The sequence below is a fragment of the Motacilla alba genome, chromosome 18, assembly GCF_015832195.1.
Source record: "Motacilla alba alba isolate MOTALB_02 chromosome 18, Motacilla_alba_V1.0_pri, whole genome shotgun sequence".
Taxonomy (NCBI): domain Eukaryota; kingdom Metazoa; phylum Chordata; class Aves; order Passeriformes; family Motacillidae; genus Motacilla; species Motacilla alba.
The window spans coordinates 654,461-673,362 of NC_052033.1; the positions used below are offsets into that span (position 1 = coordinate 654,461).

Sequence of the window (18,902 nt, forward strand, 5' to 3'; positions counted from 1 at the left end):
TGCAGGGCCGAGTGTGTCTCTGGTGCAATGCCAGTGCCTGCAGAGGGAATGGACAACTTGGCTCGGTGAAGCTCTTCAATCCCTCTCTGCTATCCTTTGGGATTCAGGGGAGTTAACAAATGTTGCTTGAGCTAAAAAGTCACAGAATGCTCTCCGAGCCCCAGAGCTTCTCCTGCAGCAGGGACCTGCCAGAAATTCCCATCCAGGGATGAGCAGCCCTGGAGCCTCAGACCTAGTGAGATGTTGGGGCTTACACTTCTCTTCACCCCCACCTTCCAGGAGAGATCTGTCTGAGTACTTGCTCAGTTTGGGTGTCCAGGGCAGAGCTGTGAAGTCCCTGCAGCAGATCTGGGTCTCTGGGGTCTGTGGGGCCCAGCAGACAGCTTGGGTCAGGCAGTACCCCTTCTCTGGAGCAGGAGAAGGCTGAACATGCACTCAGGATGGTGGTATGAAATCTCCATCCTCAATGGGCCATGGCAGCACTGGGACATCTGTGGGAAGGATTATGCAGACATCAATGGGAGTTTGGGAGTTTTGACAAGTTCTTGGTGTGAGATGCCCTGGTTTTGTTGAAGCCCCCCTGAGGTTTGCTGCTCTCTTCTTCTTGGCGCTGCCTGTGTGGGGTGTGTGCACTATGTTGAACCACTTGTTTATTTTCTGATCCAGACACCAGGGCTTGTGATATCATTTGTTTTTGTGTTGTTGATAGTGTTCCAGTGCATGAGGCCGTGGTCTGGCTGCAGGATGGTCTGGGTTGGGTTGGGCTTTTTGGCCTCATGCAAGCCTGAATCCCACTGTCCCTATTGGTTTTTGAATTTTTTTCTGGCTATTGTTTCTGAGTCTAATCATCTGATCCAGCAGAACCATCTCTGCAGTCAGAAGAAATAATGGGTAGATATAATTAGCAATGTCAGGCCCAGGCAGTCAAACAGCAATCGGATGGGTGCAGATGGCTCTTGGAAGCATGGTCTGTTCCTCTGGCTTGAGGCCATCTGGTGCTCCTGAAGGAGGGAATTGAAGACTGAATCGAGTCTCTCTTAAATAAACTTCTGAGTAAAGATTTATTTATTTCCAGTGCAATGAACAACATTGGATTGCTCTAAAGGGAGTCGTAAAGAAAAGGATCTCAACAAGATATTGACTATCACCTTCAGGTTTAGGCACAGCTTCATCCTGTTTCTAATAACAATTTTTTTTTACTCTAAGCAGGGTCCTAACTGTGCTCTGTTAATGCAGTGGAATCCTAAAGTGCACCTGTCGGGATAAACCAGGCTTAGCACCAGTTTGGTAAAGAAACTAAAATGGCCTGGCTAGCACGAGCTGCTGCCTCTCCCTGGGGTGACACGCTGGTGACCACGCGGCTCTGTGCTTCATCCCTGCCCATGGGCTCTGTGGGCCGAGGTCTGGAGGGGCGTCAGCCAGAGCAGCCTCGGTGCGGGCATGAGCCTTCTTTAGTGCCAAAGAGCCTGCTGTGAATCCGGGCTGGAGCAGAGCAGCGGACCTGGCTCCGTGCTCTCAGCTCGGCACTGCCCGGGCTGGTGCCGAAATTCTCTCTGCCAGGGCTGGCCGTTCCCCGCGGGTGCCTCCCGCGGCGGAGGGAAGAAGGCCAGCGATTCCCGGTGGCGACGGCAGGGACCCCCGGGCTCTGCGAAGTCGGGGGGCTCTATCGCGGTGGACAGAGATGGGGAGGGGGAGGTGGGGAGGGACCAGCGGTAGTGCGGAGAGTCCGGCGGGCTCTGCCGGCATGGGGGACGCTCCCACCGCCTCCCCGCCCCCGGGCGGGACCGGCCTCTCCCCGCTCCCTCCCCGCCGCCTCCTCCGGGCCGGGGAACCCTGCGAGTGGCGGCGACGAGCACCGAGCGCCGCTGTCCTGCGGTGCCGCAGCGGGCGGGCCCTGCGGGGCCCAACGGGGCCGGGCGGTCCCGGCGGGGCGGGCGCTGCCCGCGGTGCTGAGCGGGACGGGCGCTGTCCGCCGTGCTGCAGGCCCGGCCCGGGCACCCCCAAGCCCCCCGGCCATGGGGGCCCGCGCCGCCGGCCCGGGGGGGGACGGCTACAACGAGGCACTGCTGCACAAGGTAGGCATGGGGGCACCCGGGAGGGGGCTGCACAGGGGGGAGAAGGGGCAGCGCTCCTGCTTGAACTTCCCGACGAATTCCGTCCCTCTGCCTTCCTCGCTCCTCGCCTCCCGGTGGGGTCCGTCTCTCGCCCTCATCCCGGGGCGGCGGTGGGAGTGCGGCGGCAGCTCTGTCCCCGCTGTGGGGATGGGCAGCCTGCAGGGATCGGCCCCGGTCCCAGCCACATGCCGGTTGATGGTAGGCAGGGGGGTGGCGGGATTCGGCATGTTTGGGGAGCCAGGACTGCTGGAACGGGGCCAGCCCCGCGGCACAGCCCGCAGCCGCCCTTCAGCCGCTGCCGCTGTCCAGTGCAGGCTCAGGGCGGGTCGGAGGCAACTGAACCCCGGGGCTGTTTGCCAGAAGGAGATTAATGAGCCGGGACTTCCCTGCCCTGAAATAGCCGTGTCCCAGAGACGTCCATTCCTGCCCTTGTTGCTTAGAAATCCTCTTTTGCAATGTTCCTGGGACTGTGTTTTTCTAACTCCTGGGACTGTGTTTTGTGACTGCAATTGCACAGAGGGTGGTCAGGGTTGGTGGTGTCCCTATAAGACGTGGGGTGCTCAAGCTTTGATGTGGGAACAGCAGCAGCAGGGACTTTGCTCTTTGCAGTCAGACGCTGCCCTGAAACTCCTGGAGTGATAGAGGAGATACTGATTTATCACAGATCCACCCATCATTCCTTCCTGCTGTCCTCACACTGCTTTCCTGCAGTCCCCAGTGACTGTGCAGGAACTGGCACCCTCGGGAAAATCAGGGATGGGACAAGACAGTTCTGTGGATCCCTCTTCACAAATCCCAGTCTGTTCTGTATCCTGCTGTACTCAGGGCAAGGTGCCCAGCCCTTGATTAGTAGAAAAATATCAATTACTAGCAGCTTTCATTTCTGTTGTACATGGAATACATAGAACATGCCCCCAGGGATGACTTGAGAAACTCTGATTCTTTGCAAAGCCTTAACTCTCTCTTTTCCAGGAAGCAGCTGCAGCAGTTAATGAATTACAGCGGTGGAAATGAGGCTCTGGGCAGAAGATCTGCCCAGGCAAATAACCATTCCAGTCCCATGTTCCCTGCTGTTTCCCCTGGTATTTTTCTGTCTCTCCTGGCCGGGCTGCTTGTCTTGCAGAAACAAGGCTGCTCTCACTCCAGGGAAGTGAGGCAGCAAATACCTCACTAGATCTTGTGTCTGAGCAAGCAATCACATTTCAGATGTGTTGAAAAACCTCAAGAGAGCTTTGCAGTCTGGAGACAAGGATTAAATGATTTCTGGTTGGTGGCTAAGCTCAGGCCTGGGGAGGAAATGGGCCAGGGGCTAACCAAAGCAGGAACAGCTTTTCTGGGCTGTTCCAGAAAAGTTTTGCTTGATACGACATTATGAATTCTGTTCTCAGGTGGTTTGACCCATTGGCAAATCATTCTTCCTCCTCTGTGATTCCTGGATCCATTTAACTGGAGCAAGACCCAAAGGCAGAAGGATGTGTTCCTTGTTTGCGGTTGATCCAAGGTGTTAACAGGGGGTTGCAAACAGGGATCTCCTGCTTGATCTGAGCCAGGTGGTGTTTGATGCACAGCCCTAGTGCTCATGTCTGCAGGGCCAAGATACAGCCTCTGCCAAGGCAAGGGCCCAGCCAGGCTGGTAGAGGGCTCCAGGCTCTCTCTCAAGACAGTATAAGTGTCTTGGCCATGGTGAAATAGTGTCTGGGCAGGTGGGGACAGCTCTGAACTGTTCCTGTGGCACATAGCAGCTTCTAGCGTCATCCAACTCCATCCCTGGAGTACTGCTGGGAGCAGGAGAAAGGCAGCACAATTTTATATAAAGAGTAGGTTAAAAATAAGACTCAGGGACTGAGAGTCTCAGCCTGAGAGGCCACGAGAGTGCGGTGGCAAGGGGCTGAAAGCAGACATGTCTTCACCCTCAGACCTCTCCCAGTGCTATGTCCCAGCTGAGCTCTGCAGGCAGCTGTGCTGGGTGGCACGTACACATTTGCCACAATTTATTGTGATAAATCCTGCTCACCTGGGCACAAACCTGAGGGTTTGGGGCTTCATCAGCTCCCTGAGAGCAACACCAGAGCCTGTGGAGGGCACTACTCCCTTCCCTGCATCACCTGACTGGGGTTTTACCCTGTCAGGCTTCCAGTAGCTGTATTTAGCTCAGGTTCAGGTTCTGCATGTTAAATCTCGAAAATAAGCTGGGAAGACAACCTCAGCCCACATGCATTGTCCCAGATCTCCTCCCATTTGGCTGGCACTGGAATTGCACCCATTGAGTCCCTGTGCTGCCTTGACAGCTGTGCAAAACCTCTCTTCCCATGGCAGGTTAGACCATAATGGGAGGTTTGAATTATTTTGCCTTGTCCCTGCAGCCCATGCCAAGCCAGCAATGATTTTGACTGGGAGTGATCCATCTACATTAGAATTAACCCCAAAACTAACTCAAGGTCTAGGGAGGGATATTTGCTCTTCCCCTAAGGCAGAGCAGGCAGACAAGTCTTTTCAGGAGGGTGTTACAAGGTGTACTGCTTTTCTCTGGGACTGTGGGGTGGTGGAGAAGTCAGGTTACCTCTGGCAAAGTACTGTTCCATCCCCACACCAACAGGCAGAGAGGATCAGCAGCACTAAAAGGAATCTTGCAATATTTTACTTAGGTTTCCCATAAAAAAAAAAAGCAAACAAACCCACCCCTTCCAAAAAAAAAAAAAAATCCCCAAAAAAACCACCCCCCCAAAAAAAACCAAAACCAAAGCAAAACCAAACCAACCAAACAAACAAGCAAGCCAAAACAAAAAACCCAACCACCAAAAAAAAACTCTAAGCCAAAAAAAAACCTGGGAAAACCTGGGGGATGAGAAGGTGTGGAGGAGGTCTGTCTGTGGCTGAGGATGGGGGAAGAGTCAGGACAGATATGGAACTTCGTCTCTGGGAGACTTTTTACTATCATGACTCAGTCACGTCCAGCTTGAGAGTTCAAGGGCTAACAAGCCGCATCTTCCCTACAGTGGGCTTTTTGTTCTTGTTTTTTGTTTATTTGATGACCAGGAAGGCCACAGTGATTTCTACTGTGCTGTCCCTTCACAGAGCCCATGAGCTTTTCCTAAAGTCATTAGGAATATCTCTTGGCTGTTCCAGGCCAAATTTTGCTGTTATTATTAAGTCATGAAGCAATTCATGAGTTATCTCTATTATGAATCCCATTTAAATTATTAATAGAGGAATCTGCCTTTTATACATGTTCTCTGTAAACCCTGGGCTCTGGAGGCTTTCTGGTGCTCATTCCAACCAGCTCTTCTCCCTCCATAATTAATGCTTTTCTCTGCATTAACTGCTTCCAAAGACAGCACTGCAGGGTGCACCCAGTCTTGTTGCACATCCCAGCATCAGTATTTTACGTGGAAATAGTATGTTACTCCAAATTATACAGCACTGAGGTGCAGGAGCCCCATGGTAATGAATTCCTGGAGTGCTTTCCTATCCAGCTGCTCCTGGGCATATCCTTCTCTCTGCACAGGGAGGAGTTCTGGGCCCTAGGGAAGAGCCAAGGGGGGTTTGAGCAGGGAAATTTCCCCCAGGAAAGGGGTGAACCAGTTCCTCTGGCCCAGAGACTTCTGCCTCCCAACATTCCCCCAGATCCCGTGCAAGCTCCCAGCTCATGCAGCTGCTCTGAATGTACAAGTGACCTGCAAAGAGCCCAGGCAGGGAGGAGGGAGAAATCTCTGGCTGCAGATCTGGGCACAGGTTGCTGCCTCTCAGCACCCAGGCCTGTGCAGCAGCCTGCCTCTGGCAGAGGTGCAGGGCTCCCTCCTGCCAACAGCTCTACTCAGCAGGTCAGGCTTTTCCCAGGACAGGTTCAGTGTTTGGGATGTGTTCTCCAAGGGAAAGTGCTGATTCACTGAGGCAAGCACTCACTGAAGTGTATCAGCGTGAACATGCTCCAGGCAGGTTGTGGTGCTTTATGCAAAGCAGGATGCTGATTTCCTGCCAGTCCACATCCCTGTGTTGTTTGTGGTCCTCAAGCTCCTTGACTTTTGGTTTCAGCCCACTACTTTGGGATCTGTGGGGTACATGGCACCAGGTGCTGTGAAGCTCACATGGCCTCCCAGGTATGGAATCAGGCCTTGATCTGTTGGGGCTGTTCAGGCATTTGATTAAACATTCCTTCACATTCATCCTGTGTTTCAAAAGGGGAAGTGCAGTGCCTGAAGTAGTGCCGGGATTGGTCACACCCCAGGGCACTTTGGGACAGGAGAGGGATAAGACTGGATGTGCACAGAGGCTCCCCTGCGTATTGGGGAGGTACTGAAGCACCTTCAGGCTGGAGACAAAGGACTGAGCTGTTGCAGGATGCAGCAAGGCTGCGGGAGCTGCACAAACACAAACCAAGCAGGGGTAAAACAGATGCAGCCAAGTGTAGCAGAGGTGGATGCAGAAGGTGGGGAGGTTTAGTCCCAGCACCTAGCTGCCTCATCCCCACAGCCTCAGGGATGACAGGGGACCAGTAACAGAGGGGACACTCCATGTTTGCCAGAACTGCAGCTTCAGGAACACCCCTGTCCTGAAAGACAAAGCCCAAACCACTTCTAATCCAGAAGGCTGGTAGCAGAGTGTTTATTTTAATTCATGTCCTGCGAAAGGGTTGAAAGTGTCTCAGTTTCCTGAAAGGATGGGAATGTTTGCCAGTGATTCTGTGAACAAAACCCAGATACCAGCAGAGGGAAGGGAGGGGTTCTGTTTGCCCTGCAGGTCTCCCTTAGGTCAGGGATTTTGAGGGACATGGGTAGGAGCAGAAGGGAAGATGAGCTCCCCAGGGATGTGGCGTGGGTACCAGGGCTGTGGGCTGGCAGTGTGGGAGATGCTTAAGAGGTGACAGCTCTGACACTAGCACAGCTCCCTTGTCCCTTCTGCTCAGGGATGGGAGCAGTCTGGGGTTTCCCATGGAGGCTGGAGAGGCAGAGGGACTCCGTGATTTCAAACCCATCACTTTGCCAGGAGGAAGTGCTGTGGGTCCATGACATTAAAGCAGCACAAAGCCAGCCCAGTGACCCGGCGAGGTTGTGTGGCTGTGGCAGCAGCTGTGTGCAGCAGCTGCAGGAGATGCTTTCTTTACTAAAGAGTTTTGGACTTAATCCAGTGACTCCAAAGTCCTCCCAAAGAGGTTTTCCAACAGGCCTGTGTGAGCCAAGGCTGCTTCTGCCTGGCAGCTTCCTGAGCTGGGGTAGGAGCTTCTCTCCTGCTCACTCTCCATGACAGGCTGTGCTTTACTTTCCCTCCCATCTCTCCTTTCTTGGACAGGGTGCAGTGCATTTCAGTCCTGAAGCACATCCCAGAGAACATTTCGTTAATTACAGAGATGGACAAAGGGGTGGAAATTCCTCTCTGGGCAAGTAGCAGAACCAAATGTGACAGGTCCAGGGGCTGGGTGGGTCCTTCTTGATCCTGCTGCATTTGCTGTCACATTCCCCCAGCACACCTACCCAAATGTCTGGCTCCCAGTTTCCCCCATCATCTGCACCGGCACTGATGCCTCTTTATCTGGTCCTTACAGACAATCCTAGTTGGAGACAGTGGCGTGGGGAAGACATCACTGCTGGTCCAGTTTGACCAGGGCAAGTTCATTTCTGGCTCCTTCTCTGCCACCGTGGGCATTGGGTTTACGGTAAGAGCCCAGTCTCTGGTTCCTGGGCTGTGCACTCACCTTTGGGGAGCAGCTTTATTTGGGGAATCAGAATCTATGAATTTGTGGTAAGCACGAAGAATTGGATACTTTGCTTTGGTGCTGCTGGATGAGGAGTTTGGTTTGGCTGTGTGCTTCTTGGCATGCTTTGGACTGCTGGGAGAGATGAAGGATGGGTAAAGCTCGATATTCCAAATCCCTTGGTGGGACTGTGTCTGAGTGCAGCCTTATGTTTCACAAACAGAAAGCTGCCTTTGGAACTGCCCTGCTCTGTCAGGGAGATGCCAGCCCGTGACCTGCCTGTGTCCAGCCTGGGGCCCTGGCAAAAAGTCAGGCAGATGGTGATGGTGCTGGGAAAAGCACTGGGCTGCCATCCAGAGCTATTTGCAGAGCTGCTGTGGGGTCTCAAGTGGCTCTGATGTGTGTGTCCCCTCTCCTGGGGGAGCTCAGGACAGGGACAGTGCTTGGGACCTTACTCCAGAGAGACTGTCATCCCTTCAGCATTGTGACAAAGTGGGAACTCAGCAAGGGGCTGGTACCTATGGGGATGTGATTACCCACAGGAATTCTCTTTTTAGTCCAGGCCAAGGAAGCAGGAAAATATGGCACCAGTGGGGAGAGTCTGGGGCCAAGCAGCCCAGGGACCAGCAGCCAAGGATGCCCCTGCTGAGGGGCCTGAGCCGTGGGCAGGCAGAGGAGGCTCAGCCACACTACTGATCTCCGCCAGCTTCCAGCTGCCTCATTTCTCCAGCAGCAAATGCCAGTGTGTGGAAGTGATGCTCAGCCAGGCTTTTTTCCTGCCCAGCACAGTTTTCTATATCCTTCCAGCCCCCTCCCCATCTTGCTGTAGGGAAGCTCAGCCACTTCCAGGAGCTCCAAGTGTCTAGCCTCCAGCTCTGGGCACTTTCCTGGCCAAAGAGCACATATAAACTATAAATCCCCCATCTGGGTCTGAGTGCAGTTACAGGACTGGAAATACAGGTTCTATTTCCCGGGGGAGGCAGAGGAGGGCTTGCCTGCCCCAGAGGAGTGGAGCCAGCCCCAGAAGGTGAGGACGTACATGCCATTCCAGAGGGCATCTCTGTCACTGGACCTCCTGCGGCCATGTGTGGCCTTCACCTGAAGAGCAGAGAGGGCACAGCACTGAAGCCCTGCACCCCTGAATCCCAGTGGCGTGAGTAGGGATGTGGGTTGCCCTGAGATTAGCCCTGATGTGGGAGAGATGAGATATTCCAGGGAAAATAGATCAGGGAGGGCTCAAGGCTCCTATACATGAAGTTATGCCTGTAAGGCTGAAGACCTTGACCAGCTGTAGTGCATGGACTTACATGAGGTTTTACAGGGTGGGGTTTTGGGTAACACGACACCCCCCTCCAGGGATTTCTCCCACATTCCCATGCTTGGGCTTTTCCTGACTGAAATCCAGTATGAGCTGGGCCCCAATGACTGGTGTAGGATGCAGGGGGCTGCGAGCAGCCAGGGGGAGCGGGAGGCCTGGCAGCCATCCCGGGTGAGACGCAGGCGCCGGGAACCGGCTCGGCACGGCTCGCGGCTTCCGGCTAACGGCTCCTGCTCCGCTTCCCTCCCGGCTCCCGGCTCCGCGGTGCTCAGCACCGCTGGGGCTGCAGCAGGTGGGGCAAACCCCCCACCCTGGGGTGGGCTGGTGGGGTGGGAGTGGGAGCTGCCATTCCCGCTGTCCCGGCGTGGCAGGGTGGGATTTGGTAGCACCGGGGTCTCCATCCCCACACTCTGTGAGGGATGGGGGTACTGTTCATTTGCGGGGTGAGCAGTTCCTCCTCTCCCCACCCACGTGTTCGGAGGGGCGTGCCGGGGGCTCTGCCCGCTGCCCAGTGCAGCCAAGCCGGTAGCAAACCCCAGCACCGCGGGTCCCCACTGCGGGGGTGCAGTGGGGCAGCCTCCCACTCTTCAGCCTCTTCCTCCTCATCCCGTGCCCGGGCTGGGCGGGGAGGCGGCCGGGGCACGGCCTCGGGGGTGGCATCGGCCGGGGAGGAGGAGGAGGAAGAGGAGAAGGAAGGCGGGTGGGGCCGCAGCTCCCGCAGCGCCGGCGCTCGGCGGCTCCGCTCGGACGCAGCATGGGCGGCCCCGATGGGGCGGCGGGGAGCGAGACCCGCCCGGAGGGGAGCGGGGAACCACCGAAGAGCAACGGAGATCCCCCGGCGCTGCCCCGGGATTACGAACTGTCCGGCAAGGTGGGAGGCGGCGCGGGGTGAGCAGGGATGGCTCACCAGCTTCCGACGAGCTCTGCCAGAGGGGAAGGTTTGGGTTCGCCCCCCGGCTTGGGGGTGACCAGGAGGGGTTTAGGGTTTAGGAAGGGTCCCGAGGGCCGCACGCTTCCTCCGCCGCTGCGATCGCGCCCAGGAAGCGGCCGCGAAACGGGGAAGAAGGCGAAGGAGGCGGCAGCCCCAGCTGATCCCCCAGCCCTTCTCTGCCCCGGGAGACCTCCGATGCGGCAGGTGCCGGGATTGGGGTTTTCCCTCCCCGGAAGGTGGAGATGGGGGGGTCCCTGCCCCGAGGGTGCCGTCTGTGCCCCAGGGGTGTCCCTGCCCGGCAGTGGCAGTAGGAGGGACCAGCTGCAGGAACAGGACTTTGAGGCGCTCCCGGGGGAAGAGGAGCGGGACCTAACTCTGCCCCTTGAAAGTCCGTCAAACCTTTTCCAGGGCAAGGGGCTCCTGCCAGCCCCACAACAATGCCCCCCATGGCACAGGGCAGGGGGCCAGGACCCCATCCAGGCCATCGCAGAACCCCAAGGGCTCCAAGGTGGGAACAGCATTTCAGCCCTGGATCCAGCCCAGGGCCCTCCTTCACCCACACCGCAGCATGCCACTTGTAAATGTCTCTGCACCCCTGCCAGGCCTTGGAGCAGGGGGGAGCCCTCCTTCCTGAATGCCCCCCTCTTCCCCACCCCAACCCTGGCAAGGGTTGCCCCAGGAAGCACCTTCCTCATCCGAGCAGCTCAGGGGAGGCACGGGACGGATGAATCTTTTACCCCCAAAATTTAATATACAGCCCCAAGCTGAGCCCAGCACTGATGGTGTCACCCCAACACACCCTGCTGCCTCACTGAGCCGGTTCCAAAGTGGTCCTGCACGCTGCCACCCTCTCTAACTGCTTTTATTCCTTTGCCTTTATCCTCCCCTCTCTGACTCCTCTTCGTGGAGGGCAATTTCCATGTTTGAGGGAGAAAAACAGTTTTCAGCTTGGTCTAGAGTGAGGTGGAGGCAGAACTGAGCTGTGTTCCCAGCTGCCCACAAGTCCTGGGGAAGGATTTGACCAGCAAAGTGGTAGCAGGAGGCAGAGCATTTCCAGCCACCAGCTCTGGCATTTGCTGTGCCACCCTGTGGAAGGTGGCTATGGCCCGCTGTGTTTGCCTGCCCCAGGGGCAGCAGGGCTGCAGAGGTTTACTTTGCAAGCTCCAGCATCCTGTCAGGTGGGCATGCGGGGATGGACCTTCCTGCTGAAGTCCTGCTCACTGCTATTTTTCATCAGGGTGAAAAATGATGCAGTCAGGTTAATGATTGCTGGGCAGGAACAGGTTGCTGCAGGTAGGCAGAAAGAACACAGCATTAGGAAAGGCTGTGCTTATGGAGCCCAGCATTGGTCTTGGCTGCTCCCTGCCTGAGTCCGGTGGTGCTGGAGTGGCTGGAGAGCCTGGGCTGATCCTGTTTACTTAGCAGGAGGGGAAAGGCACCCTGTTTGCTTTGGTGTCTGCAGCAGGCACCAACAGGGAGAGAGCCCCGGACACGCAGGGTTTGCCCAAGCCATGCACCAGCCCTTGGGCTGAGCACACCCGGGTCAGGGGCAAAGCGTGGGTGTCTGCACACATTTGGGAGCCCTGGCTGGTTCTCTAGGAGCCTGCTGGGCTGGGAGATGGCCAGGGGCTGGCTCGGAGATATCTCTTCTTGCTGCAGTACTTGCTTTCACACCAGCTCTCCCTCTCTTTCATGGCTGGGGGCTGCCCTGCTGCCCTGGGGCACTGCTTGGCTGCACCCTCAGGGGTCCCATCCCACACCCAGCTCCCCCGGGGCTTTCCAGACCCATCAGGACCAGCCCTGGGGAGAGAAACGAAGGGAGAGAAGGAACTGGGGAGGGCTCAGCACCAGTCAGGGGTGCTGCTCCCTCCCTGTCCTGCTGACATCTCTCCCTGCGCCCATCTTGCAGGTGATGTTACTTGGAGACTCGGGCGTGGGGAAAACCTGCTTCCTGCTCCAGTTCAAAGACGGGGCCTTTCTCTCCGGGACGTTCATAGCCACCGTGGGCATAGATTTCCGGGTGAGGCCACCACAGCTGCCAGCCTCTCGCCCCCCTCCACCTGCACCTTGGCCAGGACAGGGTGCTGGGGAGGGAGAATGGGGGTTTCCAGCCTCTGTACCCCCAGTTATCTCCCAACCAGCTGCAGGTTCTTCCTGGAACCCTTCCACCCCTCCCTGGGAGAGCAGTAACAGATAGAAGAGCCCACTGGTACTGTTGCCTCTTACCTTTAAATCAGCAAACAGTCTAGGTTTAGCCCATCCCAGCTGTGTTCATGGTCTGGGGGTGTGTGCTGGGCAGCCAGTACACTCCACCATGCAGGCCAAAGCTAACAGCTGGGGGGGACAAACACTGGTTGCTGTAATGTCATGCCTTGAAATGGCTGAAATGGGCTGCTGAGAAGTTGTTAGGGTTACCAGATTCTGTTTAAACCCCCACACTGCTGTCTGCTCACCAAATTCCAGCTGCAGGGTCTCTCAAAGGGTGTCCAGGGAGGCGCAGCTGTTTGCAGCACAGGGCAGAGCAGGAAGGAAGTCACAGGGGTGTCCCTGGGCAGGGCTCTGCCCACACGTGTCGAGCGCGGTCAGTACTTCCTCTGCCCCCACAGCTGCAGCTGCTCCAGTTTTCTGCCACTTTTGCTGCCCTAGCTGTGTTTGGCTTTTGGTGGAAGTTGGTGATCAGGGGCTGGGGGAGAGAGATGGCTGTGGGTTTGGCTTGAAGGGGCCATGAGGCCTGTCCTTATGATGAAGTCATGAAAGAAGGAAAATCTGCTGTGTCCCAGTGCTGGGCTCAATGCTGGTCTCCCCAGAGGTGTTGCCAGCCCGTGGGTGCTTGCTCTGCCTCATGCAAGAATGCCCTTCAGCAGCTCGTGGCTCACTGCTCTAGGTGATCTCCAGAGTCTCCTAGGGCATGTTTTTGTTTTATCCAGCCCATTTGCTCAAATGCTGTCATCGCCACATGGGCTGAATTTCCATTTCAAACAATTCCAGGCAACCAAAATATTCTTAGGGGTCTTCTCTTTCCAGACTCCAAGTATGATGCTTTAAGAATCTTAAAATAGCTTTTCTTTTTTCTGGCCTCTGGAGAGAAGCCCCTGTGCTTCTGAGATGAGAACAGCGATTGCTTAAGCCTCAATAGCTGCCTTCCCAGCTCAGTTGGAAATGCCTCTTTCCTTTCCTGATCCCAACCCAGCCTGGCTGCAAACCATCCTGACCCAGGAGGTTTCCTCCTGCCATGCTGGATATGGCTGTGTGCTGCATGCAGCCCCTCCAGCTCAGTGTTTTCTACCTCCTTTAAGAACCAAGCAAGGCTCCACCAGCAAGAAAACCTGAGCAGAACACCCAGCATCACCCAGTGCGCGTGCCCAGGCAGTTAGTAGCATCCAAAGCCCTTAAATTACTGCAAATAGGCTAAGTTTTTAGTGCAGCAGTGGTTCCTGAGCACATGGAGCTGAAGAGTCCCATCAGAAAGATCAGGGCTTTTTGGTGAGCAAACATAAAAGCACACCAACGTGTTATTAATAAATGCAAAATTATGTGTGGTTCGTCCATGCCTCCCCACTTCTGCAGCTCTGCCAGCTTCCCAGGGGCTGCTGCAATCCCAGAGCTTCTCAGCAGGAGCCAGAGCCAGTCGGTGTTCCTGGGATTTTCTGGACAGCCACGGTCATTAACGGACTCATTGGGGCACTTGGGAGCCAAGGACAGGGACTCTGGCTGTAGGAGATGAACGAGGCACTGGATCCAAGGCAGGCTGGAATCTTGCTGTCTCCTCTCCGCTGATTCTGCTCTTCACTCTGCCTCGAGGGGTTGCTGCTCTGGGATGTCCCTGGGGCTGCCAAGCAATCAGGATCACTGTTTGTAGCAATGAGGCTTCAATGGCCAGCCCCACAGGCAGCCTTGCTTCTTTCCACTGGCCCAGGGAGAGCTGCTGAGGGGCTGTGGAATGCCAGCTCAGTACTAGGGCTGGCTGACACATGCACTAGGACATGCTTTGGGCTGATAAACCTGCTCTCCTTATCTTCTGCAGAACAAAGTGGTGGCCGTGGATGGTGTGAAGGTGAAGTTGCAGGTGAGCTTTGGGAGGGGGGAAGAAATTTCCAGATGGAAACCCACCTCAGGCTGAGCGTGGTGGTTCGGCAGGCTGGGAGCCACAGGAGCAGACCCAGCTTGGGGAGGTTGCTCTCCCTGCTCTCACCAGGGCAGTTTCTCGGCAGATCTGGGACACAGCAGGACAGGAGCGTTTCCGCAGTGTCACCCATGCCTACTACCGGGATGCCCAAGGTGAGTTTGGGGTCCAGCAGGCATGGGGAGACCATCCAGAGCATGTTCCTGCAGTGTAGCAATGCCTCTGCCTCTTCCCCTTCAGCCCTGCTCCTGCTCTATGATATCACCAGCAAGATGTCCTTTGACAACATCCGCGTGAGTCCCACCGTGGGTTGGGAGTGTTTCTCCCCAGGGCCTGGGAGCGTGGGTGCCCTGCTTGGCTGGCCGGGTGTTTGGAGCAGTTGGAAGCCTGCTTTACCCGTAAGCACTGGCTGTTCTGGCCAGACCCAGCCAGCTGGGAGCTCATCCCAGGGCACCTGGCTGGGTGCTGCATGGCTGGGTGCGTTTTGTTTAAGGACACGGTGAACGCCTGAGGGAGAAAACGTGGTTTGGGAAGGATGTGAACTATGGCTTGGGCTGTAGCCAGGAGACGGGCGTTTTCAGGACTGCTTGTCTGTGATGCTGGAATAATTTCTGTGCCAAGAAAAGTCATTATCCCTATCCTTGTGGGGGAGAGATGGGGGTGCTGAGGGGATGTGAGGGCTGAGAGGGAAAGGAGGGGGGTACTGAGGGGTGGGGGGCTGAGTTGAGAGGGACAGAAGTACCCTTCACCCCAACACAGTCCTGCTGCCCTACAGGCCTGGCTGACGGAGATCCATGAGTACGCCCAGAAGGACGTGGTCATCATGTTGCTGGGCAATAAGGTGCGTGCAGGGTCCCCGTCCACCCTGGCGTTTGCTGTGCTGTGCCGTGCCCTTGCCATCCCCATGGCTGTGCAGGGATGGGGCTCTGCCTGCACCCTCCGCCGGGTGCTTCTTTCTGGGCCCAGCCAAGCCCAGAGGTGATCCCCGGGGTTTGGGGGCTCGGGGAGGGCAGTAATCCCGGTAGCCAGCGGGTGGCAGCACGAACCCGAGGTTCCAGGTACGGGATGCTCCTCGAATGGGATGCTTTGGTATGGGATGCTGCTGACTATGGGATGCTCCCCCAGGCCTGGATGCACCCCTGGACCTCAGGTAACCCCAAGACCTAGAGGCCCAACAAGGTCCCAGATTCTCCTCAGGGATCCTAGATGCTGCTGGGTGCCCAGTGCCCAACTGAATTTCCCCTTGGGACTGGATGTCCCCTAGATCCTGGATGATGCTGGGTGCTCGCCCAGCCTCCCTGGGTCCTGGATGCTCTCAGGTCCTCAGTGTCCCCAGGTCCCAGGTGCCCCCTGACATCCTCAATGCCACCAGGTCCCAGATGCTCCACAGATCCCAGATTCTCTGGGCAGTGGATACTTCTGGATCCGTGCTGCCCCTCATTCCTGTCAGCCCCCTGAACACCATACACTGCTGGTTTGCCAGATGCCCCAGAGTGCCAGCTGGTCTGGTGTGTGGTGACATTTTCCTTCCCTTGGCAGGCTGATGTGAGCAGCGAGAGAGCTGTGAGGACGGAGGATGGAGCATCACTGGCTAGGGTGAGTTGTGCCACGGTCTAACCCAACTTTAAGCCCCCCCAGACAATTTCACGTCACTCAGGGTTCCCATGCAGCCATGCCATCCCCTCTGAGTGCCCAGACCTGCCTGGCTCTTGCACGGGCAGCACAGCAGTGACTTGCATGCAAAACCTGGGGCAAGGCAGGGAGGGGATGACCCTCAAGCCTTGTCCAGGCTACAGGGATGATTCAGAGGGCCAGGAGGGCATCTTGGGGATAGCTACTGATGGAGTCGTGCTGCTCTTGCAGGAGTATGGAGTGCCTTTCATGGAGACGAGTGCCAAGACAGGCATGAATGTGGAGCTGGCCTTCCTGGCCATTGCCAAGTGAGTACCTGGGGCCAGGGCACTGAACAAGGAAGGTGTCCCCTGCAGCCCCACCACCTCCCACACACCAGCATAGTCTGGGAGGGGGTAACACAGCCTCACCACTCTAGGGAGCTGAAGCAGCGCGCGGTGCAGCCGCTGGATGAGCCCCACTTCCAGATCCACGATTACATTGAGTCACAGAAGAAGAAATCCAGCTGCTGTGCCTTCTCCTGAGGGTGGCCCAGAGGAGCTGGCAGGCCTGGGGGCCCAGGTGTGAAGCAGAGCAGGGCCCCATCCTGCCCTTAAGCACCAGAGGGAACCAAGCTCTGACAAGCCAAGGTGGATGGCACAGTACAGTGGAGCAGAGTGCATGAGCAGGGCCCTTGTCCTGGTGCCAGGATTCAGATCCTGCTGCCCTGCAGAGCAATGACCTCTGTGCCACCGTGGGAATCACTATGGTGTGGTGACTGCCAGCCTGGCCAGCAAGCCATGGTGATCCATCACCTCTACCACCTTAGCAGGGTGCAGGACACAGCCACACACCTCACTGAGGGACCCTTGGAGCAGTTGGAGGAGCTGTGCCATGGATGAGCCCCCCTGCATCCCCCAGTCCTGTCCTCCCTTGCAGCTATTCCTGCTCACAGTGCTGCTGTTGTCCAACTGGAAGGGCCTGGTCCAGCCCCCACATCCCAGGTGCTGCCAAGCTCTGGCTTCCCTCCAAGGAACCTCAGCTCTGTCCCCCCGGGCTGCCCCACATCCCAGTGCCCACGCTCGGCTGTGGCTCCTCATTTCTGCAGTTGCTGCCAATGGCTTTTATCCTCCTGCCACCACAAATGCAATGATGTCCCCATTGTATCCTGGCTCTGCTCGAGGGAAGGGCTGGAATGGGAAAGGGTCCAGCTAAACCTGCTCCCTGCCCACACAGCTGATGTGAGAAATAAAATTCCCCTGGGAACATCCGAGCAATGCTTGGGGCACTTCTGGTACACACAGCAATTTGGAAAAATTTTGCTTCCCCCATGTTGTAGCCACAGAAATTAGAGAATTTTTTTTTTCAAACAAGAAAAGGCTTTTTCATTTCAATGCCTCCAGACTGAACCATCTCCAACCTCATGCAGGAGATGCCCATGATAGATAGCATCACCTGGGGTGATGCTTCAGCCTTGCCTCCTCCCAGGCCAGGCTGGGTTTCTCTCCCATCACTGTCCATGTAATACAACTATGCCTTCCTGCTGCTGGCAAATAGCAGCTGGAACCCACTTTCAGGCATCTTTCAGATGCCTGAGAGCCTTCAGCCAGCAAACTGCTCCGTTGGGCACTGGTGGGGCTCAGGGACATCCCTGATGTGCCCAGCTGAGCTCTGTTGCTCCCTCGAGCACACTGTTCACTCCCCTGAGCTGTCAGATGGAGAATATTTGGTTGTGCAGCTGAAGCACTGATGCAGAGAGCAGCTGTGGAGGGTACAACACTGCACATAGGAATCGGGGACTGTCCAGCACATCTGTCCCCATCAGCATCTTCCCTGGCCCTGCACCTGACTGCTCGTGTCTCACCTGCCCCGGTGCCTCCTTCACTTATGCTCTGCCCCTGGGTCTCTCTTTGCAAGTTTACAGATTAAAGCTGAGTATTTTTTGAGGCTTTGCATCTGTCTGATTGTTTATTGCATGAGAAATCCCTGCCCTGGGTCTGCAACGTGGGAGGCTGCTGTGCTCTGCCGCTGCAGAGCAGCCGGCCCGGGGGGCCCTGGGAGCAGCCATGAGGAGGGGGAAGCACCCACGGCTCCTTTCTCCCTGTCTTCCTGCCGGGGGGGCTTTCATTGCACATTTCAGACAGACCAAAGGTGAGAGGGGAAGAGTAAATATGGCCTGTTAAATTAAAACCAACCTCCTCCCCTGCTGTTCTCATGGTGCGGAGTCCAACATTCCCCAAATAACTCCGTCTTCCCACCAATGACATTGCTGCTGCCACTTGGCTGATGTCTGCAAAAAAAAAAAGCTGGATGGTTTCAACACAAACAGACGCTGGCTCTTTTCTCTTTCCCTCCTCCTGCTCGAGTTCCTTTAACTTCACTCCAAGATGCAAAGGGCAGGAGGAGGCAGCTGGGGCGCGACGGTCCTGCCTGTGCTCTGCCATCCCGCAGGCACTATTGGACCCCAAAGCAGCTTCAGCTGTTTCCTTTGCTGCTGCCTTTCTTTCTTATCACGGTCCCGTGCTCAAAACAGCCCTACTGGAGCTGGGTTTTGTTTCCTGACTGAGCACAGGGTACCCAAAATGTGCTCAGCATCTGCCCTTCCAAAAAGCTCACTTGTGGGGCTGTGCTGCTCACAGCCCCCTTACCAAGGGGACGGCTGTGACACGGGCGATAGATCCCCCCCGTCCTGGAGCCGTACCACAACACGCTTGCCCTGGTTTTCCCTTCCGAAGGCATTTGCCGCCGGCTGCCGTGGGATTCTTCTCCGCCGCTTTTCTCAGCGCCGAGCAGCCGCGGGCGAATGCTCAGCCGAGTGGAGGAAACAAATGAGCCCACCCTCCGCTCCCAGCTGCGTCCCACGGAGCTGGAGCGCGGCCGCCCCGAGCACACAGGGGGTTCTTCGGCCGCTGGGGTCACTGAGCAGGGTTTTGGGGCAGAGTGCCTTGTGAGAGACGTGTCCCACGGCATGCTGCTGTCCCCTCCTTGCGTGCCGGTCTGCAGCTCAGTTAAACGTGATCCTGGCTGCCCTGAGGACCTTTGCCCAGGAACTTCAGCCAGGCCCTGCACGGGGAGACACCTCTGTCCTACCCTCTCTGGGACAATCCCAGGAGCCA

General features: G+C 56.5%; 1 protein-coding gene across 4 annotated transcripts; it reads left to right on the forward strand.

Moving 5' to 3' along the window:
* Nucleotides 1-1,592: 1,592 nt before the first annotated feature.
* RAB37 (RAB37, member RAS oncogene family) lies at nucleotides 1,593-17,733 on the forward strand. 4 transcript variants are annotated; one of them, XM_038157139.1, is made up of 10 exons: nucleotides 1,741-2,075; nucleotides 7,654-7,764; nucleotides 11,962-12,072; nucleotides 14,077-14,118; nucleotides 14,264-14,330; nucleotides 14,416-14,468; nucleotides 14,951-15,016; nucleotides 15,715-15,771; nucleotides 16,039-16,115; nucleotides 16,226-17,733. In XM_038157139.1, the coding sequence occupies exons 1-10, from the start codon at nucleotides 2,016-2,018 to the stop codon at nucleotides 16,329-16,331; spliced, it is 750 nt and encodes a 249-aa protein (XP_038013067.1). In that variant the 5' UTR covers nucleotides 1,741-2,015; the 3' UTR covers nucleotides 16,332-17,733. The 4 variants fall into 4 exon arrangements, with proteins under 4 accessions (XP_038013069.1, XP_038013067.1, XP_038013070.1 ...); XM_038157141.1 differs by lacking the exon at nucleotides 11,962-12,072 and having other exon boundaries at nucleotides 1,593-2,075; XM_038157142.1 differs by lacking the exons at nucleotides 1,741-2,075; nucleotides 7,654-7,764 and adding an exon at nucleotides 7,801-9,413.
* Nucleotides 17,734-18,902: the final 1,169 nt, after the last annotated feature.

Bases quoted from the DNA above. Each gene is read 5' to 3' on its own strand.
- RAB37 (XM_038157139.1), top strand. From the start codon at position 2,016: ATGGGGGCCCGCGCCGCCGGCCCGGGGGGGGACGGCTACAACGAGGCA. The intron at 14,119-14,263 runs GTGAGCTTTGGG...GTTTCTCGGCAG, and splicing joins GTGTGAAGGTGAAGTTGCAG to ATCTGGGACACAGCAGGACA. The intron at 14,469-14,950 runs GTGAGTCCCACC...GCTGCCCTACAG, and splicing joins TGTCCTTTGACAACATCCGC to GCCTGGCTGACGGAGATCCA.